The sequence below is a fragment of the Cryptotermes secundus genome, unplaced genomic scaffold (genome assembly GCF_002891405.2).
Source record: "Cryptotermes secundus unplaced genomic scaffold, Csec_1.0 scaffold540, whole genome shotgun sequence".
NCBI lineage: Eukaryota > Metazoa > Arthropoda > Insecta > Blattodea > Kalotermitidae > Cryptotermes > Cryptotermes secundus.
In genome coordinates, this window is record NW_019742447.1 from 594,756 (window position 1) to 620,822 (window position 26,067).

Sequence of the window (26,067 nt, forward strand, 5' to 3'; positions counted from 1 at the left end):
CCGCAGCACAAGCGATGATGTCCGGTGTAATCGACAGTATTAGCATTCCTCTTCACAGTTCTGAATACGTCTATTTCTTTGACACTTCTCTAAAAATTTAAGAGAGAATCCAAGAATTAACAGCTGCAGTTGTATTTGCAAGCTGCATCGCACATTTAATATTAAACATTTCGGCGAGATAAACAAAAGTCTTTAATCTGTCAGTAATAGATTTAGCGTTTCAAAAACAGCCGACGTTAGAATTAAGCCTATAGTTCGGTTGAACAAACTCCTATTTGTATAACGTTTCCTTCCATGTATGTAATATTTATTTGGTTATTTATTTGTAGTTTCTTTAACGATTTAACTGAGATTATGTAGTGTTGAACGACAGGATGATCTAATGAATCATGAACTGGAAAGGATGTGGACGGTGGTCGTGGAATAATCTGAAGGACTGAGTAAAATCAGGAAACCCATCAGGATATCCGGTGTCTCGTCCGACATTCGATCCGGTCACCGCCCGAATACAAGTCAGAAGCGTCACCGCCGGAGTCAAATTGCTTGGTGTTTACTTCTAAAAAACTAAAGTTTAATTACTAAAATTTACAGTATTGTTCATTTTTATTTTAAATAGGGAATCAAAATAGCATTACTTTCATAGTATCCTCCGTATTTCTATATATAGGTTCTACATTCACCCCGAGTGTATATCAGCAGCAAACTGGGTTCAGTTTGTTGCATAATATGCAATTTAGCTACGTAATATGATAATCTATCTATGGCTAACATACCTTGGAACCTTGGCCGCTTTTTCAGTTTCTTAATCTGTATACAGTCAGTAGGACTACTTGGACGGGGGGTCAGCCCGTCGCAAGGCCGCTACCTACACACAGAACAACACAAACACAGATTAAAGGCAAACAGACATCCATGCCTTGAGTGAGATTCGAACCCACGATCCCAGTGTTCAAGCGGGCGAAGACGGTTCATGCCTTAGTATGCAGAATAATTCCTAACGTGAAATACGTTCCCACAGATTACTGGTGTTTTGGACTTTTCCCATCGTCTGGAATTCTAGGTAATAGAGGATACGACGTTTCGGATACTGGATCTGTGTGTCATCTACCATCGATAGAACCCTTTAGAATCTACATGAAATATGTTGTTTAATAGATCATAAATTATACGCGTAGAGGCTCCGACAGCTCGAACGCTGGGATCACGAGACAGAAACCCACTCGGTTCATGGCTTTAGATACGAGTTTTCTGTGCCTTTTCGCGTGTGTAGATAGAATCTTCCATTCAGCCGGTTACTCTCCAAGCAGTCCTATCAGTTGTCTAATAGTTCACTGTCCCAGAGTTCATTCTGATAGACTAGTAGACCCAATCTGTTATTGCTGAGAAATAAGATGGTTACGCTTCCAGAAATTAAATTAATTGAGACATACAGATAATCTGGAATTAAGGCATAGAAAACTTCTTTTCAGGCTTGTGGAAAAGGATAATTTGAAGACTTCAAGCTAATTTACAAATGGAGGGTTTAAGAGAGTAGTGTTAAAAAGCGTGGTGTAAGAAAATTTCATTCAGCCTAAGTAAAGAGATTAATTCGATTTTAATATATGTACGACTAGCGATACCCATGCACAAACGTACATGGCTACACCCACTGACCAAAAGGAGATTCGGTCATTGGCCATTGCCACTCTGTGGTCAGTGCTCGTGTAAGCCATCAAGTGGCGTCTCCATCAGCGTATCCGTGAACTCGTTACAACTGAAACTGACGCGGAGTGGTCGTTGCATCAATTTTGTGTAGAGAGGACAGTTACTGAAACCGGTTATAGGAAGAAATTAATGTTTATTTAAAGACGTAAGTATTTAATCCTCTCTTGTTTTACCTGCCACAAACTGCATTTGTATTCAAAACTATATTTTCATTCCATCATAGTAAGCATTAGCCGTGCTCTCGGATAGATCCCCTAGAAAGTCAGATATGAAAACAAAGGAAAACTTCTACGCTGATTCGAAACAGAAGACAACTACAAAAGCAATTGGTTTCGAGTAAATTTCTCCTGGCGAGCACAGTTATTCTTGGTTCTGGGCCCAGCGGGACAGATTACCATACATTTTTGGTTCCCGAGTCTGAGTCGTGACTGTAAACGTGATAGGTGTCAGTAATGCCCCAGCTGCAACACACATGGTCAGTCTGCTGGAAAATTGTGGTACTCAGATTGATTGATTACCTATTTTATTTCATTTATACGCGACTTCTTTATTAATGGTCCAACAGCCTGCCAAAACTCGCCTTTTATCGCCGCTGGTATGTAGTATGTTGCTGTGAAGTTCTCTTGACAAGCAGATCAATAAGCATTATTTGTGTCGCCCCTTCCTTTCTGTTTCCCCTCTTGTATTTGATGGACTGCGTATTTCGCCATAGAAACCGGTATACAGGAATCTACAAACCATAACAGACCACAGTATCTAGTACTGAACATCATACGTAAGAAAGGCGGCTAAGTTTTCAAGTTGTCCATTCCTTATATTGTTTTCAAAATATACGTGTCCCTTAGCACTCGAACGTCTGGGGAAAACATGAAGCCTACTCACGTTGCTTCCATTAAATCTAGCTAATCTCTATCACTTGATAACAATAGTCATAGTCAGGTTGTATAAATTGTAAATTTCGGAGAACAAAACGCTGAACATAAAGGGAGAAACCAGACCTTAAAAAATTGTAAAATTAATCACATGACTTCAAAGGAATAACACTACTTTAGTAAAATCTAAAGCGTGAGAAATAAACCGAGAACTAATTTCGACGAAAAGTGTTGTGAAGTTGAGCAATCCGCGCTGAAGAAAATAACGAATAACAGAGGTACAGGCAGCTTCCGCAACGTCGTTTCTTAAAACAATGAGGCGGTGGAAAATGTTTAATATTTGTGTCGACTTAGAAACATGCAGTCGTTAGAAACATTCGAACGTTTGCTGGATCGATGAGCCTGTTGAAGCAGAAGGAATCCTGGAAGCAGGCATTCTGGCTGTGCGACTGTTGCCGTTGCCACACAAAATCGATCAGAAACAAGGCATGCAATGCGGCACTCTGCCTTCTTGCTTGCTGTCCAGGTCACTTCGGGTAGTCAGGACATTTCTTTAATCACGTTTCCTACTCTATGTTCACAAACCCAGCAGCTTAAAATTTGTGTGATTCCCTGCATAACGTCAGGGCGCAGGTCTCCTAATATTACTCCAGCTTTTTTTGCATGCAAAGAAAGATATGACTTAAAGTCACGAGACAGCACACTTAAAAAGAACAGTCCCACGCTGGTAATTTTATTATCGGGACTCGTTTGCTCACTATTAATTAATCATAAAATAAAAAATATAAAAAGGTTTCTATAAACCTGGAACTGTATAAAATACAAGTAAGTAAAGGTATTCCTGTAACAGGCCGTGGAGACCCATAGATTTGTTAGATGCTGAGGCTCCCACATCTTCTAGACGGTCGGCTCACAGATAGCGGTGAGGTTGTCAGCCTTACGCGCCGGCCGCCCTTTACCACCAAGAATTTCCCGGTTCTCATTTCTGTTAGAGACTGAGTCGAACCCAGGGCCATAGTGCGGCTGAAAGGATTATGTAAATTGAAAAAATCCACCATATTGGGATCCGATCCCGCGACTTTCCGGCTTGTAGCATAGTGCCTTAACCAATTACGCTGCCGCGTGCCCCCGTATAAAATATAGGACTCAGTTTATTTTCAATCTCTCATAGCAACATGGACGATTACGTAAATTTGTGAACGTACTGCCGCAACAAAATTTTCAGATCATGGTGGCCACTGATTCGAAATTTTCGAGACAAATCGCTGATAGATGCTGATAATGGTGTAAACGCTACCCCTCTGCAGCCTTCAAAGTCGCCGTCGGGACATTATGTTCCTCAGGGGTTCACTTTAATTACTAGCTCGTAATGAAGGCATGAGCAGACATTCTTCTCTCACGGTGTACCTTGTCTTGCTCGAGCAGTAAAGTTTCACAATAACTTTAACCAACTTTTTTTTTTTAATTTTCACATATTTATTAGTCCACTTTTATTTGTTAATTATAGTTAGTACATACACAAATAATTTTACGTCCGTTCCCGTCAAAGGTCTTCACCAAAGTTCCTTGAAAAATAAGTTTATACGTCCTTCCTCTTTGAAAGACGATGCCCAAATGTTTTCAGAAGCGAAGCATTATGACACTACCAAAAATTAAAGTGCTTCTTTGCAAAATCTGACCCCTCATTTCACTCTGAGTGGTTAAATTTTGAATTTAAAGTGGACTTTAGTTTTTAAATTGACCAATCAACTATTTGATCTACCGCTTGGCTACCATGTGCTTATCACGCCATACATAGAGCACTGTTTCTGCCTACGCTCTGCCACTGCTACCTCATGTTACATGGTAACTCAGAACACCTGCGATCAAAGATTTTATTGCCGTGATACTAGGTTACATTTCTGGCCCTGTTAATTATACATTGTACTCCTTAACTTTGCACATTGAACCAAGCGGCAGCAGCCTTTTGTCTTTTATCACTTGTTTACACATGTTAATTGTATTTTTATATTAAGCTACTCCTTAGGTTAAACGATTACTTTGGAGACCGAGGAGATCTGTGAAACTTTGGTTTTTAATTCAACATTGGCACGCCTGATCGCCCGGAAGACTTTGGCGCAAAATTAATTTTGTTTTTTTCACATTCACTTCCTAATTTCATATAAATGCTATAGGCTAGCTATTAACCAGCCTTAAGTGTTGGTAAAATTATTATGTAACTCATTACGTTTTAATAATGACCCTAATTGTAAAACGCAGCGTGAGGTACATACTATTATAACCATGTCACAGCAATTAACCTGAATTTGAACGTTTATATTCAGGGAAACGCTTGGTAGAGGAAGGGTGCTCAAATATGTGTTTGGCTAAGAGCAGTTATGCAGGACAATACTGGAGTCTGGCGCTTAGCTATAGGAGTTACGTCACACAGGTCAATAACTCTTACGATAGAACATACGTAATACCACGCTCTCATGGAAACATAACCCAATTTGCTCGTTTCTGTTTTATGCTTAATGACCAGTTTCCGAGTACAGCTAAGCGGTGTTTAGAATTATGATGTAATGAGGTATGAGGAGCGAAGAGGATGGCAGCGCATTAATTCCGAAATTCTAGTAGGCACGTTCTGCTGTGCAACATGGGTCTATGTGTACCCCACAAACGTATTTTCACTTCAGGTAAACGTGAACATACGGGAAGCCGTTGCATTGAATTTAAGAACCCATTTATTAGTTTGGCCCTTTAAGGAGGGGGATAAGAGAAATTGGGGGAGGGGTCATAAAGAAGATATATATTTAAGGGAAAGGAGGCAATTTTTTCCTCCTTTGGTGGTTCCCAAGCAATTCCCCCTCGTATCTGTGTTGTAAAGCCGCGTAGTTTCGGAAGAAGCTTACGAAGTTTTGGAGCAACCACTTCGTAGAATGAGCTATGTGATGCGATCATTTGAAAGTTTTAGAATCAATGTTTACCGGGGCCTCATTAAGTAACGATTAATATATGAATATATGGAAATTATGATAATATTATTTTTATATCGAAAAAAAAAGCATGTTTAATAAGGTGAATTGTATTCATAATAGAGGAGGAATCTACTGCTTCGTAAAAGTGACAATACTTGGGGCTAAAGGTGGATTTGTACGGGAGAAGGCTGCCTGTTCTCAAACGAATGAAGCAGAAGGTCAAAGAAAATCACACTCTATAAGACCTGTGGATCGGCGAAACGAAATTATATTCTAAGGACATAAAAATAATTTGCTTGTTCGCCAGCTTTTGTATTATTAATCTAAAAAACAATTTTTGCTAGATTAAATAAAAACTTAAAAGTTAAAATATCTGAAAAGCTTCTACACAGTTGGATTATTCTTGAACTCCTCCCCCCAAAACCAGCTTCGCTTGATGTTAAACATCACAATTATATAATAATAATGTCCATAAAGAAACATGGCATTATCAAACGCATTCTGGTAAACGTATTGTCAGACGAGACGCAAGAGATACCTTTGTATATGCTTAACAGTCGCAATGTAGCATGCACATCATAGCCAACGCTGATTAATTTGATTTTCAAAATAGACATTTGATCTAATATTGGCTTCTATGGGCTATTTCACGAGGCTTATAGTACCCAGACTATACTGCGCCATATGGTAGGGCTGACAAGCAACTAATTGGAAACGATCTGGAAGAAGCGACGTGGCCTAACAGAGCTACTATCCTCGAATTTGCCTGGAAAGACTAAGTCAAATTATTAAAATTCTCAGTTACGATAGCCAGTTCGCGGCCGAGAATCGAACCGAACACCTCTTGAACAGAAGTCCAGAGCGTTGCCGCGACATTAACCTGCTAGATAAATACAGATCTATATTGACCTATATCTTCAGGGTAGATCACGGATTTTCTTATTTTTCTTCTACCATCAAGATGGAGGCGATACGTTCCTCTAAAACGTCGGTTGACACAATATCTACAAGGCGCCACATCCCAGAAGGCTGTTTTTTTTCATAGTCACGGCCGTGAAAACCTCAGATCCTACACAGATCTATATTGCCAGGACTCTATATAGGCCTAAACATGAGTAGCTTGTTCTCCCCGGAGGAGAAAAGCAACTGAATCACAGAGTTCTAGAGAGCATGAAAGCATGACGGCATCTGAATGAGGATTTGTAACTCCGCTCTGTCCTGCCCCGAAATTAATCGCCATGTTCATAGGGTATCAATCTGCCACATGGCTGCTGTCATCAGATCACAACAAAACAGGGCAAACATCTCTGACTCGAACTAGATTTGAACCCATGAAACCTTGTAAGAGCTGAGCTTTAGCCCGCGGTCCATATATCGCGTAGCCACCACGATCAGCTGGCTTACAATTCGTAAATAACATGTCTAAATATTATTTGCTTGAATTTATTATGTGCAACTAGTAGTTATTTCGCTTGGGGCTCATCTCCGGCCTATGTTGGTTGCATGGTTTCCTTCGATATGTGCCTCGGACAAGTCACCTAGCACTTTGGTTTCGACTTGTCTGACAAGGTTAGACCTACCGTAGCTAAGCTACGGTCAGCGTAACTAACAGGCTTACTTTGATTTCTAGACTGACACTCATTAAAATCTTAGTAAGTCAAGGCAAGAAGAAGTCACCGTTACTTCTTCCGTATTTAGCCTAAGGAAAACGCCTTCTGTAATAATTTGGAAGGAATTCTTTTAGGCTAAGTTAACTGGTCTCACAACATACTGCAAATACTCTAAATTTTTAATAACTTCGCTTCAAAATAAATTAACCGCCCACCTGCTTCGTGCGCCATGATTACTCTCCCTACACGTAATCATGGGGTTCTGTCAAACATAAGTGATATAATCTTTGCATTCCGGAAGCTGAGACCAAACATATACGTGTACTTTTTTTGAGAAACAAGATCTTATTCAACATTCCCGCCTTCTTCGTGAATCTTAGCAATTACAGCAATAGCAATATAAGAGTGGATTTTACTATTCTGAGGGTTCGAAACGTTTTGCAAATAAATACGGCTTCTTAAAGACTTCGGACGAGATTTTCTTCCATTTTTTTGGCAAAATAATTGTTCAGCAAAAGGTAAAGTGGCTCATCGAATTACATAAAACCAGTTCAGGAACTTTAAATAAAAATATATTCTGCGTCTTTAACTCCGGGGCAGTAAAGAAACAAAACTGCCATTACTCTATAACAGTGACATGGCTTCAGGGCGGTACAATCTGGTTTCTATCTAAAATATCTTGGATCCAGTAGCGAAAGGCTTCATATGGCGATCTTAAGGTGCAACCGACATTGTTTACCACAATCTTCTCAGGAAGTACTGCGTACTATCTTACCGGAAACGGATTAACATTGAATATATGCGTGATTCTGTGATTCTATGCAATCTCTTTCCTTCCGCTGCAAAGTCAAATAGAGCAGTGAACGATGCATGTACTGGTACTTACCAGTAATAAAGTTTTAATGTCCTAAGTTGAATCGCAACCCGTAAGTGATGAAACGTCAATTACAGAATGTAAAGGAAACTGGAAACTCATAGTTAATATTTATTTGACTATAAAATTAGTCTGACCTACAGCACACAACAATAATTGGATTTCAGACTGATGGTGGGAACTTATCTGACCTTTGCTACGCAGGTGAGTCAGAAAGTTTCCTAGACGATTTATTTTAAAGCTTCTTGTGTTGGCTACACTGTTTATTTTCGAGGAGGTAGAAGCAGGAACTCTCTACGTAATTGCGAAATACCTTCGACCTTCACTGGGCAGTCGTAATGTCGTCATAGCAGAGTTAATATGGCTGCTTTGCGTTCCGTACGCACCAAAGAGGAGCTTGCAGTGACACAATTTTTGTGGGCCGAAGGTGTGCCAGGGGTAGAAATCCATCTCAGTCTTTCAGCACAATATACAAACGGTGCTTTAACGCAGAGAAGTATGTGTCAATGGATAACCATGTTCAAAATCGGCCGCACAAATATCAGTGATGAAGAATTACCACGATACCGGTCCACGTAGAACGGGTCAGTGCTATGATTCTGGGATAATCGACGGGTGACTATCGACGAAGTCGCATCTTCTGAGATAAGTCACGGTTCTGCTCATGGAACATCCAATATCGACTTGGGTCTCATAAATTTTCTGCAAGATGGGTTCCAAAACAACTCACAGGGGCGCACAAGCGCAACCGTTTGAAAACCTGCCAAGGCCTACTGAACCGCTATCGTAAAGAAAATGACGCTTCTCTGAGACGCATTGTCACTGGGGTCAGGATCCATTATTGCGCTCCTGAAAACAAACGCCAGAGTATGGAATGGAACTATCCAATATCCTGGGGATTCACAAGGGCCAATTTTGGAACACAGCCGAGAGAGGCACAACAGTAAACAGTATTCGTTATATCGAAATGCTTCAGCAGTTGAAACCGGCTATTCGAACCAAAGGCAGAGGACTGTTGCCGAAAAGTGTTGCAATGTTGCATGATAATGCCTGTCCGCTCACTGTTTGCCGCACTGTTGATGGCCTCCGCCAACTGAACTTTGTGTTGAAGCATTCTCCATATGGTCCTGGTCTGGCTCCTTGTGTCACCTGTTTGAAAGGTCGCAGTTTAACTAGCGACCAAGAAGTGAAAGAAGCGGTGCGTGCGTGATTTGTCACTCAACCAAGAATTTTCTTTCCTAATGGCACACAAACTTCTGGACAGCTGGACTAAGTGTGTTGAAAAGAAAAGGGCGATTTAGAAAAAAGACGCTATTGTACATAATAATTGTAATTTTATTATTTAATATAAAAAATGTGTGTACATGGTGTGTCCAGGATCCATTAGGACTCATTTCTTTTTTAATTTTGCCCTGCAATGCCATCAGTGGGCGAATTGTGGCGTTAAGATTCTTGAAGTTTCAGCTGTGGCTGTATATAATTTCAAGGCGCAAGCATCGCTGCATCATGTGTTCTGACCTCGGATGTAACAGTACTGTTCTGACACTCGTCGGAAAATGGTTGAATAGAGAGCCAACACGAAATTTTGTTTGAAGTTAGGCAAAACAGACGGAGAAGCGTATGAAATGATGAAAAGTGAGTAGGCTAGTCATTGTTTGAGTCGCTCGAACATGTTTCAAATGTATGCTCTATTTCGTGACGGCAGGGAGGACACTGAAGACGATCCAGATGCATCAAAGCCGAGAACAAGTCGCACTGAAGAAAGTGTGAAAAAAGTAACCGAAATCCTTGCATCAGACAGATGTGTTTCTGCAAGACTCATCGAGGAGCTTTTGGGAATACCAAAAAGTACTGTGCATCAAATTTTGACCGAGGATTTGGGCAAACGGAAGGTCTGTGCGCTGTTTGTACCGCACGCGCTGTCAGGCGATGAAAAAAGTACGCATGCAAAAGAGTCCAGTAAAGAAACTGCTAACCGTTTTCTTCGATTCCAAAGGAATTATTCAAAAGTAATTTCTGCCAGAAGGTCAAAAAGTTAATTCTGATTATTATCTAGGAGTCCTCGATCGTTTGTGGGCGAGAATTCTTCGAATTCCACCTGAATATCGAGAACAATGTTCCTGGTCACTCTTCCACGACAATGACCCACCCCACAAATCGATGATCGTGCGTGATGTTTTGGCCAGAAAAGGTATCACAGTCCTTGATCATCCTCCGTATTCGCCAGATTTGGCTCAAGCAGATTTCTGGTTCTTCCCAAAAGTTAGGTTGGCGATGAAAGGAGACCGTCACGACAGCATCCAGGACATCCAAAGTGAATGTACCGCAGTTTTAAATGCGATTCCACAAAAGGAGTACAGTGACTGTTTTCGAAAACTTTTCACTCGATTCCAGCTATGTATTGATTCAGAAGGAGACTATTTCGAACAAAAAGAGTGATATTTTGAAAATAGTTCCCGTCTTGTATTTTTAATAAACACAGTCCTAACAGAACCTGGACACACTGTGTATATTCTTTCTCACCCTCGTAAATAGCGTGGTCCCTATATATTTGCTACTTGCTTTTAAAGGAAGGGCCAGGAGGTTGGAGAAAACTGCATAATGAGGGGCTTAATAACTTGTTCACGTCTCCAAGTATAATTAGAATGATCAAGTCAAGGAGGATGAATTGAGCAGTGCATGTAGCACGAATGGGGGAGAAGAGGGGTGCATACAGGATATTGGTGGGAAAAGCCAGAAGGAAAGAGACCACTGGGAAGACGAAGGCGTAGATGGGTGAACAATATTAAAATGGACCTTAGAGAGATGGGATGGTATGGATTGGATTGATGTGGCTCAGAATATGGACCAGTGGAGAGCTCTTGTGAACACGGTAATGAAACTTCGGGTTCCATAAAATGCTGGGAAGTTCTTGAGTAGCTGCAGAATTGGCGGATGGGCTCAGCTCCATTAATGAGTGACTTGCTGTTAAACAGAAAGTCGGCAACTGTTATCCAAATAGTCAAGTGTGAGCTTGGTTCTGTGTTTAATCGCAATGATAGGTCTTACTGCCAACAGTAATGCTTGCTGATAAACATTCTATCTAATGGAATTGTACCTGAAATGCCTTATCATGCAAAAGACAAAATCTTATAGAATTAGATTACAACGCTGATTTCGAGGGTTGCACAAAGATGAAAGGTGGCTCGCATAAGCATCATTCATCGACGTCTATGAAGGCTTCGTGTACAGGGATAGACTTCGGTCTATTTTAAGAAGAGAACAGTAATATACCGAAACTCTGTTCCTCTCCACCAAAATAGTAAGGGCAAAGGATGAGCTGTCCCTGTGCTTAAGCACCATACCATGAAGATGTTTAGAGGAGTACCTGATGTTAAGCTACGACTGCTTCCACTCATATATATATATATATATATGCCGGTCACGGTAGCCGAGCGATCTAAGGCATGTACTGTCTTCGCTCTCTCGGAAGCCGAGATCGTGGGTTCGAATCCCACTAAGGGCATGGATGTTTGTGTGTGTTTTTCTGTGTTTGTGTACAGGTAGAGGCCTTGCGACGAGCTGATCACTCGCCCAAGGAGTCCTACCGTATGTGTAAGATCTTGAAAAACCGAAGTGAACGGAGAAGTTCATGGAGGTAGGCCTAGGCCCACTGGGGCTGGAGTGCGAAGATCATCCTATGATTCTAAGCTATTCAATGTGAGCAATTAAAAACATCTTTAAATAAACTAAAAATAAGTCAATAAATAAGATGAGCTTTAATCCTAACCACAGAAAAAATCTTTCTTGTGATTTTCTGTTTAAAAAAAGAATTTTATAGCTGCACAGTTCAAAAAACACTAAGTACGGGTTATATGTTTTGCGAGAGCGGAAAGTGAAGAGACGAAGACAAACGGCAAAAAATAAAGAAGAGTCAGCATCTGCCGTAAATGAGGCCAAGGTCCTTACAGGACCGTGGAACCAAGGAATGACAATGACAATTATGATGACGATGATGATAACAATAATAAATAAACAAGAATATTTAATGAAAGGGTGTTTGTGAAGAATGAATAGGAAATGACCTGAAAAGAGGCGGTCGTGGACTCTCTCAAAAGCGGGACTAAGGAATACCGCGAAAGCCTCCGTCAGAATAACTGGTTTCTGGACCGAGATTCAGACCCGTGAGAAAAAGTACTAATCCTTAAGTCGCTGCTTTCGATGGAAGAAAATGATTGGCTGTAAGATAATTATGTCCCATTAAAAGGAAAACAGATGGATTGAGAACTATGATAACTTAAGAACAACTCTCACTGATGCTTCATTTAAACTTATTAATGTAGTTCGACTACCAGAGCTAAGAAACAATTCTGCTGAGCAGTTTCCCACTTGGCACGGTCCCTGTTGGAACAGCTCTGTACGGCCTCAAGTGACGTCTCACCTGACCGTACGTACATTCTGCACAGTAATGTTACTTGTGCAAGCTGAAGACTGTACAGCTGCAAGGAGACTCAGGACCACTGTCTCCTGGCCCGAATAAACGCATTCTGTACGCTACTTATTCCGCTTATTTTTATTTTTTCACGCATCCATTATATATAAACTGCAGCATCTCCAAGAAATGTATATGTTCAATGAGTGCTGGCTCGTGAATGAGTTATGCCCACTGGCGTAACTTATATACTCGTTTTTTGTTCATTTATGTATCATATTAATTCCTGTATTGGGGTTTTACTCAGGTCTGTCTGGTAAAGTTAGGACGGTGTATCTTTTCAGTCCATGTGTAGTTTCGCTATTGTCTAGTACAGTGTTCCGCAACCTGTGTGCCGTCACAATGTGAAAGGTGTGACGCAAACTTTTACCTATTGTAAGAAATTAGTTGTCGAATTTTATTCGTTTTATTTTATCCCAGTTACCGTGTTTCATATGCTTGTATTTTATTCTCAGCCACTGCACTGATTAAATAAGATGATGCTTGTTTGTTCTTTATTACATGCTGTGATTTTTATGTACAGTAATGTTGTATTCTAAGAAATTAAACGTAAATTATTTACTCACATTTGTTGTTATATCATAGTTTACATTTTGATTTATTTTTATTTTTCTCGCATCTACGCAGCTTCTTTGATATGCTTGCCGCATGCTCTGTGTACGTCCTTTCCCTAAAACTGCGGGGATTAACATGGGTTTCCTTGTCTTTTATAACGCTGTTTTGGTATTTGCCCCTGTTTGTTAGAAGATAGAGCTTCTTCAAATTTATGACTTTCTTCCTGTAACGATGCACCCACCGATTGTTGGACTTCATTTGAAATTATAAATATTTAAAAAATAAGTTGGTATAGTGTCACTTCTTCCGTTTGAAGAGTAGAGATCCCGCGTTTTACAATTGTTTCAGTTCTATCACAGCTGTGCTCTGAAGTAGTTCGCAAATTTTGGTTGCTAGTTAGAGAATTACAGATGGGTCGTTTGAGATGTCCCCGACTGTATGGCCACTTGCTGACGGCAATAAAGTGGTGATGGACACAATTAAAGAACAGTTAGAAATGCTGCAGCAGAAATTCAATAAGTATTTTCGAAGAGCGTACAAGATTTCGGCTGGGTTCGTGATCCATTTGTTGTGAATTCAGAAGATCTTCCGATTAATATACAAGAGGAACTCGCAGATTTAAAAGCAGACAGAACATTGAAAATAAACTTCTCGAAGTGCCTTTGGATACGTTTTGGTTTGCAATAAGGAGTGAATACCCGGCTATCTCCGAGGTGGCAGTTAATGTGTTATTGCCATTTTTAACTACATATTTGTGAGAACTGGACTTCTCGACGTTAACTGAAATTAAGACATCAAAGAGGGAGCGGCTCAAATCCATCGATGAAGAAATGAGACTTGCGTTGTCAACGATTCCACCACGGATCAGTCGCCTGTGTGCAGCTACGCAGGCGCAAGTATAACATTGAAGGTATGAGTAGAATTACTGTATTTACTTTAATAGTAATAGAAGTGTATTTTCTACACTATACAGTGAATTGAAGTTCATTAATTGTTAATAAATACACGAGTCGATTTCTGTTTAATGATAATAAAATAACGATATAATAATATTATAATAATAAGTTGACGAGCCCTGAAGACCGAAAAGGCATAAGCCAACCGACCTAACGACGCGCTTCATATAAATGCAATACATACAATAACAAAGCCACACTCGAAATAGATCCTAGAGATTGCTCACTGGAGCATTATTCTCCCCGAAAAGTTCTTTATTAGTATTTAAGTCTTAGGTTAAGTAATTTCCGGAAAGGAACTGACAGGTAAATTATGAGTCACGTAGACCACAACGTTACTGGATCCCGATAACTGACAAACAAATTTTGGTTCGTTAGCTCAGAATTAACAGAACTCGAATTGTATTACGTATAGAAAGAAAAATAAAAACTTTATCCAAACGGCGTGCCTCTCTTTTTTTTTTTGTGTGTGGAATGAGGTACATAAGCAATGGTCTTTAATCGTATATAATTAATCTTCAGGTTACAGTTTCAAAAATAGGTTACATAACCACTTACATCATAAATACTTAAACTCAACAACTGTTTAAGTTCCCAGTTAAAATTATAAATACTTAAACTCAACAACTGTTTAAGTTTCCAGTCAAATAAATTACAACATTTCGTGCTCGTGGTACAGTTATGTGAGTCAATGTTTCATTTTCCACTAGTACCATTCCGTTCCCAAATACATCAATATATATTTTACAAAATTGGTAATCTCAACTGAAGAGTATATCCCAAACATATCTCATAAATTGGAATGTGAATTCAAGAGGCCAAACCGAAATAAATAATTCCCATCAATGCAGTTGGCATGATTCCTATCTAAGCAGTGTTGGTGGCCTATCTGAAATTTATATCCCAGAAATGTCCTGAAGAGATGGATGAAAACCAATAAAAATCGGTTAATTTCCCATTACAAGAGTAAGGATTCGCATTGCATAGACTTGCCTTCTGCTGCAAGTCAGGTTCTTTAGCGTTGGGTGAGCAGAGCCAGCAATCATTTTGAAAAATATGTTTATTTGTCGATGTCGTGAAAGTTACAGTTAAATCATTAAATCATTGCTGTTAATGCTGTAAGATAAAATGTTACATAACACATCTACAATTTAAGTAACCTATTGCATTTGTGTGCGGCACGCGGTAGCGTAGTTGGTTGAGGCACTATGCTACAAGCCGGAAGGTCGCGGGTTCAAGTCCCGATGAGGTAATTGGATTTCTTCAATTGACCTAGTCCTTCCAGTTGCACTATGGTCTTGGGTTCGTCTCAGTATCAAACAGAAATGAGTACCATGAATATTCTTGGGAGTAAATGGCGGCCGGGGCGTAGGCCTGACAACCTTGCCTCCATCTATGAGCCGATTGTCTAGAAAATGTGGGACTCTCAACGTCTCACAACCCTATGGGCCTCCACAGCCTGTTACAGGGATACCTTTACTTACTTACTTACTNGTGCGTCTGTGCGTGTGCGTGTGTGTGTGTGTGTGTGTGTGAGTGAACTGAGAAGTAAGATCATCGTATTACAAACTTCGGGATTATTTTTGGTCCAATTTCAGGTACTGGAAGTTTACACTTGCGGAAGACAGATCACCAACTTATACAAACTTAACTGTGTATGTATGAAAAAAAACTTCTATTTCAATTGAATTAAAAAGGAAGAAAACAGCATTAATTCTTAGGTCGGTTGTTTCCACAGTTCTACAGTAATGTACGTATATAGGTAGTGTGTAAGACAGAAATCACCAACTCTTTCCTCCTAGAATTTGCTTTCGTAGATAAAGAAATCCCCAAGCCTTCCAACTGTGAGCTCTACATTTCTAAAAGTAATCTGTTGTTTTAAGTACAATTGGCACAAAACACACATCTCAGATAAAAAAGCATAAGCAACTGGTAAATAAATATGTTCTAGGAACTATGTAAATGTACGAACAGTGCATTCTTTAGTGAGTTCTTCTTGAAAAAGAATTACATTCTATAACTGTACAATAAGCCGTAACGTTAATTCACTACAGTACAGTACAGAGTTGGTAACATGCGGAGTGTTGCAACACTAGAATTTGACCGACTGCTACTTCTATTTGGTTGTGCACAAGTTTGTCCAAAAGACAAAGCAGCAGCAAAGTACTGATATACTATGCATAGTCGAATCACCACGCTACACTTCCCTCAACCCAATTCCTTCGCACGTAGCTAGCTTAAAAAACTGTCCCACACACTTCTCTTGGAAGTTAATTTCTGAGAATGGCCTCGGAAGTATGTTGCACAGGAAAGTGCCAATAAAGTTAGAACTAACTTGTCACTTTTACGAAATGACCTTGTAACACGAAGAACATGTTTTCCTTGTTGATGTACTTTACTTATGGAAGAATAAGTGGACTTACGAGACGCCATGCTGAGTGTGTATGTGCGTTATGTACACCCCATTTCAATTTTTCAACCAGCCGAATGACTTTCACGAAAATTGGTATGAACTCTATGTCACTGGAGCCCTCTACAACTGCGTATTCTTTAATTTCTGCGATCAGTAATAAGTACATGGGGAAGGGGGAGGGGGACTGTGCGAACTTACGAAGTGGAACGAAACTAGAGCCATGTAATTTAGGATCCTCTTATAATGTATGAAAACAAAAATCTTAGAAAATTGGGCTACTTTTGCTAATGCACCGTTTTTGTAGAATATAATACAGTCAGCATGGCCCGAGTGCAAACTATTCGTATGCTTTCGGTATGAGAGCGATAACCAGTGAACCATTAGGTTCAGGCACGTGAAATGTGGTACAGAAATAGATTATGTGGGAATATTGTTTGTAAGTAAAACACTATAAATATGGAAAGGGTACGAATCTTTCGGATTACATTCCCGAAATTTAAGGCAGGGCCTATACAAAACTTGTACTCAGATTTAACTAATAACTTCCTCACAAATATCAAATAATAGAACAATAACAACATTATGGCCGGTGACGGTAGCCGAGCGGTCTAAGGCATGCACTGTCTTCGCTCGCTCGGAAGCCGGGATCGTGGGTTCGAATCCCACTCAGGTCATGGATGTTTGTGTGCGTTTTTCTGTGTTTGTCTACAGGTAGAGGCCTTGCGACGAGCTGATCACTCGCCCAAGGAGTCCTACCGAATGTTTAAGATCTAGTAAACCGAAGTGAAACGGAGAGTTTCATGGAGGTAGGCCTAGGCCCAAATTGGGGCTGTAGCGCCACAGAAAAAAAAAACAACAGTAAGTGATATGTCTGATTAGAAATTTATGCAATAGTATACCTTGTTTTGCTTTCGCTTTGTACTTTCAATCAAGTCACTCAAGTGTAGGTCTATACACGGAAAAATACCATGGATCAGCCTTAATAAAAGGTGTACAGCTTCACCAAGCCTTTAACTCCACTCAATTCATATACACAGTACATAGAAGGGATTGCACAAGCGTGAAGCTGGCTCGGGCAGCGTTACGCTTCCCCGCCAGCTAAATCGAGCGCTTACGGCTCCTCCAAGATAAGGTTCGGTTGGTGAATATAATTTGCTACAGCCATTACTGTAAATTGACGGAAGGGGGGGAGCAACTGCAGGTGGGAAAAGCAGGGTAGCAAATGTAGGAAATCAGGCGTGTTTCGTATTATTTTGCATGTCACTGTCCTTTATTTTGAATCAATACAGAGACCACGACACTGAGGTTACGAACTGTACGCGGGTTCTTCTTTCAATAAATGGTCAGGATGGTGACTTCCAGGTAAACAACTACGGCCCAATTTAATAAATAAAACCCGCGTCTGATCTTTCCATAAAATGCCTGCCTTGGAAGAGATTCTAAGTTCCCACAGCTGTGGAAATTAAAAGAGTAATCTTCTGTCCGAATTTACGGAGTGTCATAACCCAGAAGACCACAATTTGAATGCTGTCGGATATTGTACAGCGAAAAAATTGACGGCCGAAGCCACAGTCGAGCGATTAGCGCTTCTATCAAGACCCATTTCCTCCAGGCAAATGCCGGGACAGGGTATTAACATTGGACATGATCGATTTCTTGCATATTATTTCTAATTCATCACTGACGGATCATCCTACAATCGTTAAACAAACCAAAAACAAAGATAGTTAATGGTCATAATGGCCGCACCATAGCTCAAGCGGTTAGTCGTTGACTTCCCATCACGGCGGCCCGGGTTCGATCCCGGGGTCTGGTCAAGTGGGATTTGTGGTGGACCAAGTGGCTCTGGGGCGGGGTTTCTCCGGGTACTTCGGTTTCCCTTGCCAATCTTCATTCCACCAAACTGTCCATCATCATAATCACTCGGGGCAGGCTACAATAGGCCGCCGTGCCTAGTGGACCTAGTTGGACTCCACCCCCACCAAGAGGATTAAAATAAAATTTAATGGTCATAAATGATCAACTGCATCCCATGCACACAATTTCATATCATTTCATTCTGAGAGGGTCCGTGTTACAGGTTGAGAAGGATCTCGTCGGGATGAAAATGCTTAGGAATGGTGGACATGAGCTTCAAATATGGAGGGAGTCTATGAATATGTTAAATTGCAGTCTCTGACAGCCGACAGTGGGTAATGGCATCATTCCGGAGGAAAAGTGTGAGACTAACAAGCCTTCACCCATAGGATCTAGACGGTTACGAACTTGTCATGCGAAACATATGTTCTACATAAAATTTTTGTTATGAAACTTCTTCTACCTTCTTATTAGGCCCTCGGGTTTGTTCTCATTCAGAATCAACCTGAGAATATGCAGATTATAAACAGTTGTTAGGCCTCTTTGGACGGGTGATGAACCTGTCGAAAGGCCGCTAACTACACAGAACAACACAAACACAGAAGAAATGCGGACAGGCAGGGATTCGAAACCACGAGCCCAATATTTGAACGAGCGAAGACATTTCATGCCTTAGACCGCGCGGCTACTGTGAAGTTGCGAAACTCCTTAGAAATAAATTTCTAGACGTAGACTTAGGTCTCGTTTGATGACATAGCTTATGGAAATAAATTGCGAATACGATACATGAACTGAATTAATTGACTCTAGGTACTGCTGAGCTCCGGTCACGGTAGCCGAGCGGTCTAAGGTATGTACTGTCTTCGCTCGCTTGGAAACCGGGATCGTGGGTTCGAATCCAACTCAGGGCATGGATGTTTAGTTTGTGTGTGTGCGTTTTTCTGTGTTTGTGTACAGGTAGAGGCCTTGGGACGAGCTGATCACCGGCTCAAGGAGTCCTACCGAAAGTGTAAGATCTAGAAAAACCGAAAGTGAACGGAGAAGTTCATGGAGGTAGGCCTAGGCCCACTGCGGCTGGAGTGCCAAGGAAAAAAAAAAGGGTATTGTTGAGCAGTTGACCTTGGGGGGAAGCGATAATGCCTTCCGGTGTCGCAGCTTATTATCTACCAACTGATTAGGATACATTAAACCAGAAAATTATATTCGAAAGAATGACTTTAGTCAATTTCTAATCTCCATTCCCTTTCCTATAGCTTGCTGCTTGTATACCATTATAATAGAATCGTGCTGGTGCTGTGTGAGCGCAGTAACACAATCCAGCGACAAAGTGAAGCCCGCGTTGGTTGCAGGTAATATCAATTCTTCCTATAGGCGGATTTGCCAACAAGTCTCTTTGTCGTCAGCTGTCGCTATTTTCATGAAAGGTACTTGTTTAGAGGAACTTCATGAACGCTCTATTTAATATTATGATATGACGGCTGAAAGCCGGAATGGTGGAGCCAGAGCGAGACGTCAGTTGATAAGCAACGGCTAAGTAAACACTAGTTTCCGTTACAACAGATAATAACGAAAGAGTCGCCACCAGTTGACAAGTTGCTAAACACAAGATTCCCGTGACAACCGACAGGACAACAGAGGACAATTAACTGTTCGACTGGGTGTATTCTATTCGGGCCTTCTATTCGGCAGTTATAAGAGTAGTAGAATTCCAGGGAGCAGAGATCCATGTTCATTGTGATCAAACAGGAAAAGTGACACAAGAGTAATAATTCCATATGCAGGGCCTATAACTTATACAAATAATGTATATTACTAATTCCTCGTGGAGGCAGGGTCGAATACCTCCACCGTAGCCCTGCAAGTCATAGGAGGCGACAAGGGAAGTCTCGAATCTGAGACAGTAAAATATGGTCGCTAGTCGTAGTGGGTCTGGAACGGGGTCCACTCAGCCTCGTGAAGAAAACTGAGTAGCTATTTCAAGGAAATGGAGGCTCCGGTCTGGAAAACTAAAAAATAACGGCCGTGGGGATTCGTTGCGCTGGCCACGCGACACCTTCTACCCGCTGAAGTTGACACTAACTTCGCCGACAAGCGGCGGTCGCTCGGTCGGTATAGTTCACTTGCGGACTCAAGCCATGGAGTTCAGTTTAGTTTTAGTCCCACGGAACTCGGACCCGAGAATGACAGCAGTAATTGTAAACGACAGACCCGTCCTCTCGTCAGAGAGAGCGCCCCACACCAACAACCCCGCAACTGTCTGACAGTAATAAAAATCTGGCCGTAAACCTCAGGTGGGTGCTTTATTCCAAGACAGACTGGCCGACTGACCGTCGGTCGTAACATAAGACTCGACTCAACTCGACTCGGAGCAGAGATCCAGAATTCGAGAGACTAACACCAGTCCAAAAATCAGACAACAATGAGAAACTCCTGATAGAAATTCGTCAGACAGACGTTGTTAAAGAGTTCAATGTGTGAGCTGTTATAATCAACTCTAATTGTAAAGAAGCGCCAGTAAACCCAATCACAGTATCTAGAACCCCTTATTATTCGTCACGCCAACCCCTCATACACGTGATCAAACAACATACATCAGTTGAATCTGAGGTTCCCACAACGGTTGCCAGAAAGCGTTCAATCTTGTAGGATATAACGCCGCTTAGGTTGGTGAAACTCAACCCACGTTTCGCAGGAACATATCTCCTACATCTTAAGGACACACAAAAATTTAAAATAAAGCAAGAAATTTACCATTCGTCCTTAATTCGTTTGTTTTCCCATGCACACTTAATTACTTCATTCTTATCACTTTTGTACTAATTCCTTCATGGACTGGAATAGTTTAGTCAATAACAAATACCGTCCAAGGGTTCGACCCCAGCAGGGGCAAAGTTCTTCTTTTCGCATACAACTTCCAGACTAGTTCTTGAGCCAGACCACCAATCTACGGGATACTGTGGGCTATGTAGCCGGGGTAGCTAGACTGGCCTAGCGACGGGTACATACTGGACAGCCGAGGTTCGATTACCTGCAGGTGAAAGAAATGTTTATCTTCCTCAGCGTCCAAACCGATTCTGGGGCTCAACCACCTTCCTATCCTACGAGTAACGAGAGCTCTTTACCAAGGGATAAAGCGGCCATTTAAAGCCAAGGTCAAGAATGGTAAAGTTATATCTTCACTATCCCATACATCTTCATGGTGCGGTGCTTAATTAATTAAACACGGGGAAAACTCTACATGTTTACCTTCATTGGTGCATACAGTCCGAAAAGTCGATATGACTACTCAGCTACCTCTAGCATCTACGCCTAAACGCATAGATACTTTCGCGTGTTAGTGACTAGACAATGCGACTGGATTGGTAATTGCATTTATTGGACACTTATGGCTTGTAACTATAAGTAATTATAACGCTCTCGTTTATTTATGCACTCCAATTATCACTAAATCACATACTAAGTCTTCTCAATTTGTCTCCACTAGCCGTTGCTAAGTTACGGCTCTCAAAAATGTAGATTCCTCAGCTTCCGTGTTCACGTCCTTACCGGCTGACGACTGTCTCACAGGCAACTCGGAGCTCAAACAGTCGAATCTCAACTACTGACTGGCTAAGTCAGTCGGTCAGTCGGTCGGTCGGTCGCATTACTGCTGACCTTGGCCAGAGACAAAGTCATAGTCAAAGTTATGTTAGAAGCGAAGCTCAATCTGCCAGTTTTGGTGTCAATTATCCATTTTGGGCCCAAGACCAATTTTTATTACTGTCATACAGCTGCCGGTGTCTTGTGGGGTGCCCTCTCTGACGACAGGACGGGTATGTCGCTTACACTTTCTGATGGTTCTCGCCAGCGAAGTCATTCTCAAGTCCGAGTGCCTTGGAACTCGCGACCATACTTTACTGTTTCAGGTTCGAGACTTCTCATTTCGTCGCCTCCTACGACTCGCAGGGTTACGGTGAAGGTATTATACCCCGCCTACACACGGTAGTGCCTTCGCCAGTCTCATTCGTCTTCGCTATATAGCCTCGGCACGAACCGCATAGAAAACACCGTCTCCAACATTTCTTCTATTTTTGCGTGCGTATCTTTTGCTGAGACGCTTCTTTATTTATCTGTTGCCTCTCAACGGACCATGGAATCATGTCACAGTATTTACTACCACAGTCCTATACAGGATCATGGTGTGTGGTTTAGACACTGGGGGACTTTAAAGTCGTCTTTCTCTCTTCGATGAGCAAACGAAGTATGTTACCTACATTTCCGTACTCAACATGGCGAAGAAATGTAAAGGTGGGTGGGAGCGTGAGTGTAGTATCATATTCCAGTGATAATTATATGGGTTACTTACCACGTCGTCGTTCGGGGCACATTCGGAGAAGACATTGGTGAGATATGGAGCGTGCGTTTCGGGTAGCACTCGCACAAACTCTACGCCCACGCCATGCTGCAACCAACAAAGCATACAGTTGTTCACTTCAACATTGGAGAGGGCTAGTACAGAGGTTTAATACAGCATTACATTTGTTCTTCTGCCTAGTCCTTTTCCCTACGTATATCTAAGTCATGTACCAAATAGCGCATTAAAGTAAATAGAAGTATTTCACCTTTGAAAAAGAAGCAATTGTGCGTATCTTCAAAACAATTATCATTAATCCTTTGCTCTTAGGACTTTTATCTCGAGCTTGTCAACTCAAGGGGGCCCGGAGAGCATAGTTGGTATAGCGACTGGCTACGGGATGGACGACCGAGAGGTCGGAGTTTGAGTCAAGATTGGGTCAGGAATTTTCTCCTTTCCACGTCGTCCAGACCGGCTCCGGGGTCCACCCAACCTCCTATCCAAAGAATACCAGAGATTCTTTCCCCGGGGGTTAAGCGGCCGGGGCGTGAAGCTGACCACTCACCTCCAGCTAGTACCGATGTCAAGAAAATATGGATGTATACATGCACTCCCCCATACGCCTACATGACGTAGTGCTTAATTAGTTCAGCACAGGGACAATTTTACCTTACCTATCAGCTCAAATTTTGCAGAGTTCTGTCAGATAAACGTTGGAAATAATTTCAAAATGGACAGAAAGCTCCGAAAGAACGAAAGTTTTCTGGCGATAATTATCTTAATAAACTACTTGTACTCAACTAGGCTTCTGCAACAACCAATTTTGCGTACAAGTACAACAATTCCTCAATCTTTATTGTTCCCAGTCTACGGCTATTGCGTAATTTTTTGTTTCCTCCCACTGCATATTATTATTATTTTCTGACACATAAGTTTTCATATAAGCCTACATTACGTAATATATTTATTTGTGTATGTATGCGAAAACACATCTGATACTGGATTTGAATTAATATTTTTTCTAAAAGTTCCGCAACAATGCTACTTCCTCGCATATAATAATAGACCTAATTACCTCGTAGGCCTATATCATACAAGTATTCTGTAAATTTTACCTTGAATCTGAGACCGGCTATCTTGAGTAATATTTTTCGTGGTTTTCCTCAGTCTCTCCATGCAAATGCAGGGAGAGTATTTCAAATTATGCTGAGACCCCAACTTTCCACATCATTTGCAATTCATTATTCACTGATCATCAAATAGTTCAATGCTACACAGTCCGAGGTACTGATCACACTGACCGCGCCGTCTAAGGTAAGCCACACACCGGCATGCGTCAAGACAATCAAAATCAATCTGCGTCTTGACGCAAAGAAAGGAGCACAGTTACATACATACATACATATTTATTTCGTTCCAGAGATCTACAAGTATTTCAAATTATGCTGAGACCCCAACTTTCCACATCATTTGCAATTCATTATTCACTGATCATCAAATAATTCAATGCTACACAGTCCGAGGTACTGATCACACTGGCCGCGCGGTCTAAGGTAAGCCACACACCGGCATGCGTCAAGACAATCAAAATACGATGTCTGCGTCTTCACGCAAAGAAAGGAGCACAGTTTAAACGAATGAGATCATGAAAACTGCCACACACAAGTCTGAGTCATGATGCTGACGTCAGCTTCATGCTGANCCACATATGCTTGTAGTACATTAACAGTTGTAGAACACAAACAAGTAACACATCAAACCAAATCACAGACATGACACCGAAACAAACAACGTCAAAAATCAGGTGCCATTCACAACAATTATAAACAAAAAGACAGATAATATTATATTCTAGATGTGATAAATAATAGGCGCAATCTTTATCTATAGGAAGCACAATCATTCCTTGATTTCCATTCATAATACTCATGTAAGGAATAAAAAGAGCCCACCTGCAAAAATTTTTTTAGGGAATTAAACGAATGAGATCACGAAAACTGCCACACACAAGTCTGAGTCATGATGCTGACGTCAGCTTCATGCTGACGAATCACGAATGAAGCAAGACTTAGTCTTTTGTCTCATGTCTTGATGCTTGTCTTGATGCAGCTGGTGTGCGGCCGCCCTAAGGCATGAACTATCTTTGCCCGCTTGAAGACTGGGGTCGGAGGTTCAAAACCCACTCGAGGTATGGATGTCTGTGTGCGTTTATTCTGTGCTTGTGTTGTTCTGTGTATAAGTAGAGGCCTTGCGTCGGCCTGATCCCTCGTCCAAGGAGTCTTACCAACTGTGCACAGATTAAGAAACTGAAGAGGAGGCCAAAGTTCACAAGGGCTGTAAAGCTATTTCTCCGAGGTTCTTTTGTTTTAAATTCGTTTAGTGGGGGGTGGAGTCCAACTGGGTCCACTCGGCACGGAGGCCACTGATTGGCCTATTATACCTGACCCGGGTGATTATGATGATGAAGAATTTGGTGGAATGAAGATTGGCAGGGGAAACCGAAGTACTCGGAGAAAACTCGCCCCAGCGCCTCTTTGTCCACCACAAATCCCACTTGAGCAGACCCGGGATCGAACCCGGGCTGCCTCGGTGGGAAGCCAGCGACTAACTGCTTGAGCTATAGCGCGGCCACCACTTGAAGAGTTACTGAGAAATTAAGAATCATGAAACCATATCGCTCTACATTCGCCTTCCCTGACTCTTTGAACCTGAACCTGAACCTGGGTATAAAATAATTGCTTTGTTGTTGGGACATGTGTCAGTCAAGCTTGGTATTATTAGACATTCAACTGTTGTTCTGCATGTAAGAGGCTCTTACGTATTCTTCCTGGCTGCACCAAAATAAACATGCAACGCTACGTCTGAGGTACAAGATGTGCCAGGATTGTGACATGCGCCATAGAAAGCTAACTCAACACTTACAGTTTACTGTAAATGGGCGCGAAAAGACGGAGAGCAGGGATTTACATTCGTGGCAGGCACTTCATACATTTAAATTATAACGACTTAAAGCGTATTTTCTGAACAAAAGGTCGACTGATATTCCGGAATCTGAACTGTGACTTTCGAGTTCATAGATTAGCAACTTTGACACAATGAGAAAGATGGTTCAAGGCTATCATGGCAAATCGGCGAGCTGCAGATATTTGCCCGTGTTTCTGTTCGATTTTTTTTTTTTTTTGCGTTCTAACAATGTAACTTTTCCCAGACTAACAAACATTTCTCTTCTGACTGAAACTATACTACTACAGGGTCCGGCAAATCGACCTCCCGTATTTCAAAAGGCCGTTACAAACAAACAAAGAAAGATACAGAAAAAATACTTTTATTTGTGAACAACAAATACGATGCTATTTTACATTACTTGGTTTTAAAAATTATTTCCGGTAAATGGCGTCCTCCATTGTTCACACATTGACGAAGCCTTTCCCGGAAGTTGTCCATAGTTCTTCGTGTCATTTC

The 26,067-nt window shown here is 41.3% G+C and overlaps 1 protein-coding gene across 6 annotated transcripts in view; it reads right to left on the bottom strand.

Moving 5' to 3' along the window:
- The window catches only part of LOC111873206 (phospholipid transfer protein C2CD2L), a 178,269-nt gene that overhangs the window by 75,262 nt on the left and 76,940 nt on the right, over nucleotides 1-26,067 (bottom strand). For all 6 annotated transcript variants that reach the window (XM_023867727.2, XM_023867724.2, XM_023867726.2 and 3 more), the window contains exon 2: nucleotides 22,618-22,713. In XM_023867727.2, the coding sequence (XP_023723495.1) occupies nucleotides 22,618-22,713 (96 nt within the window). The remainder of the gene's footprint in view (nucleotides 1-22,617; nucleotides 22,714-26,067) is intronic.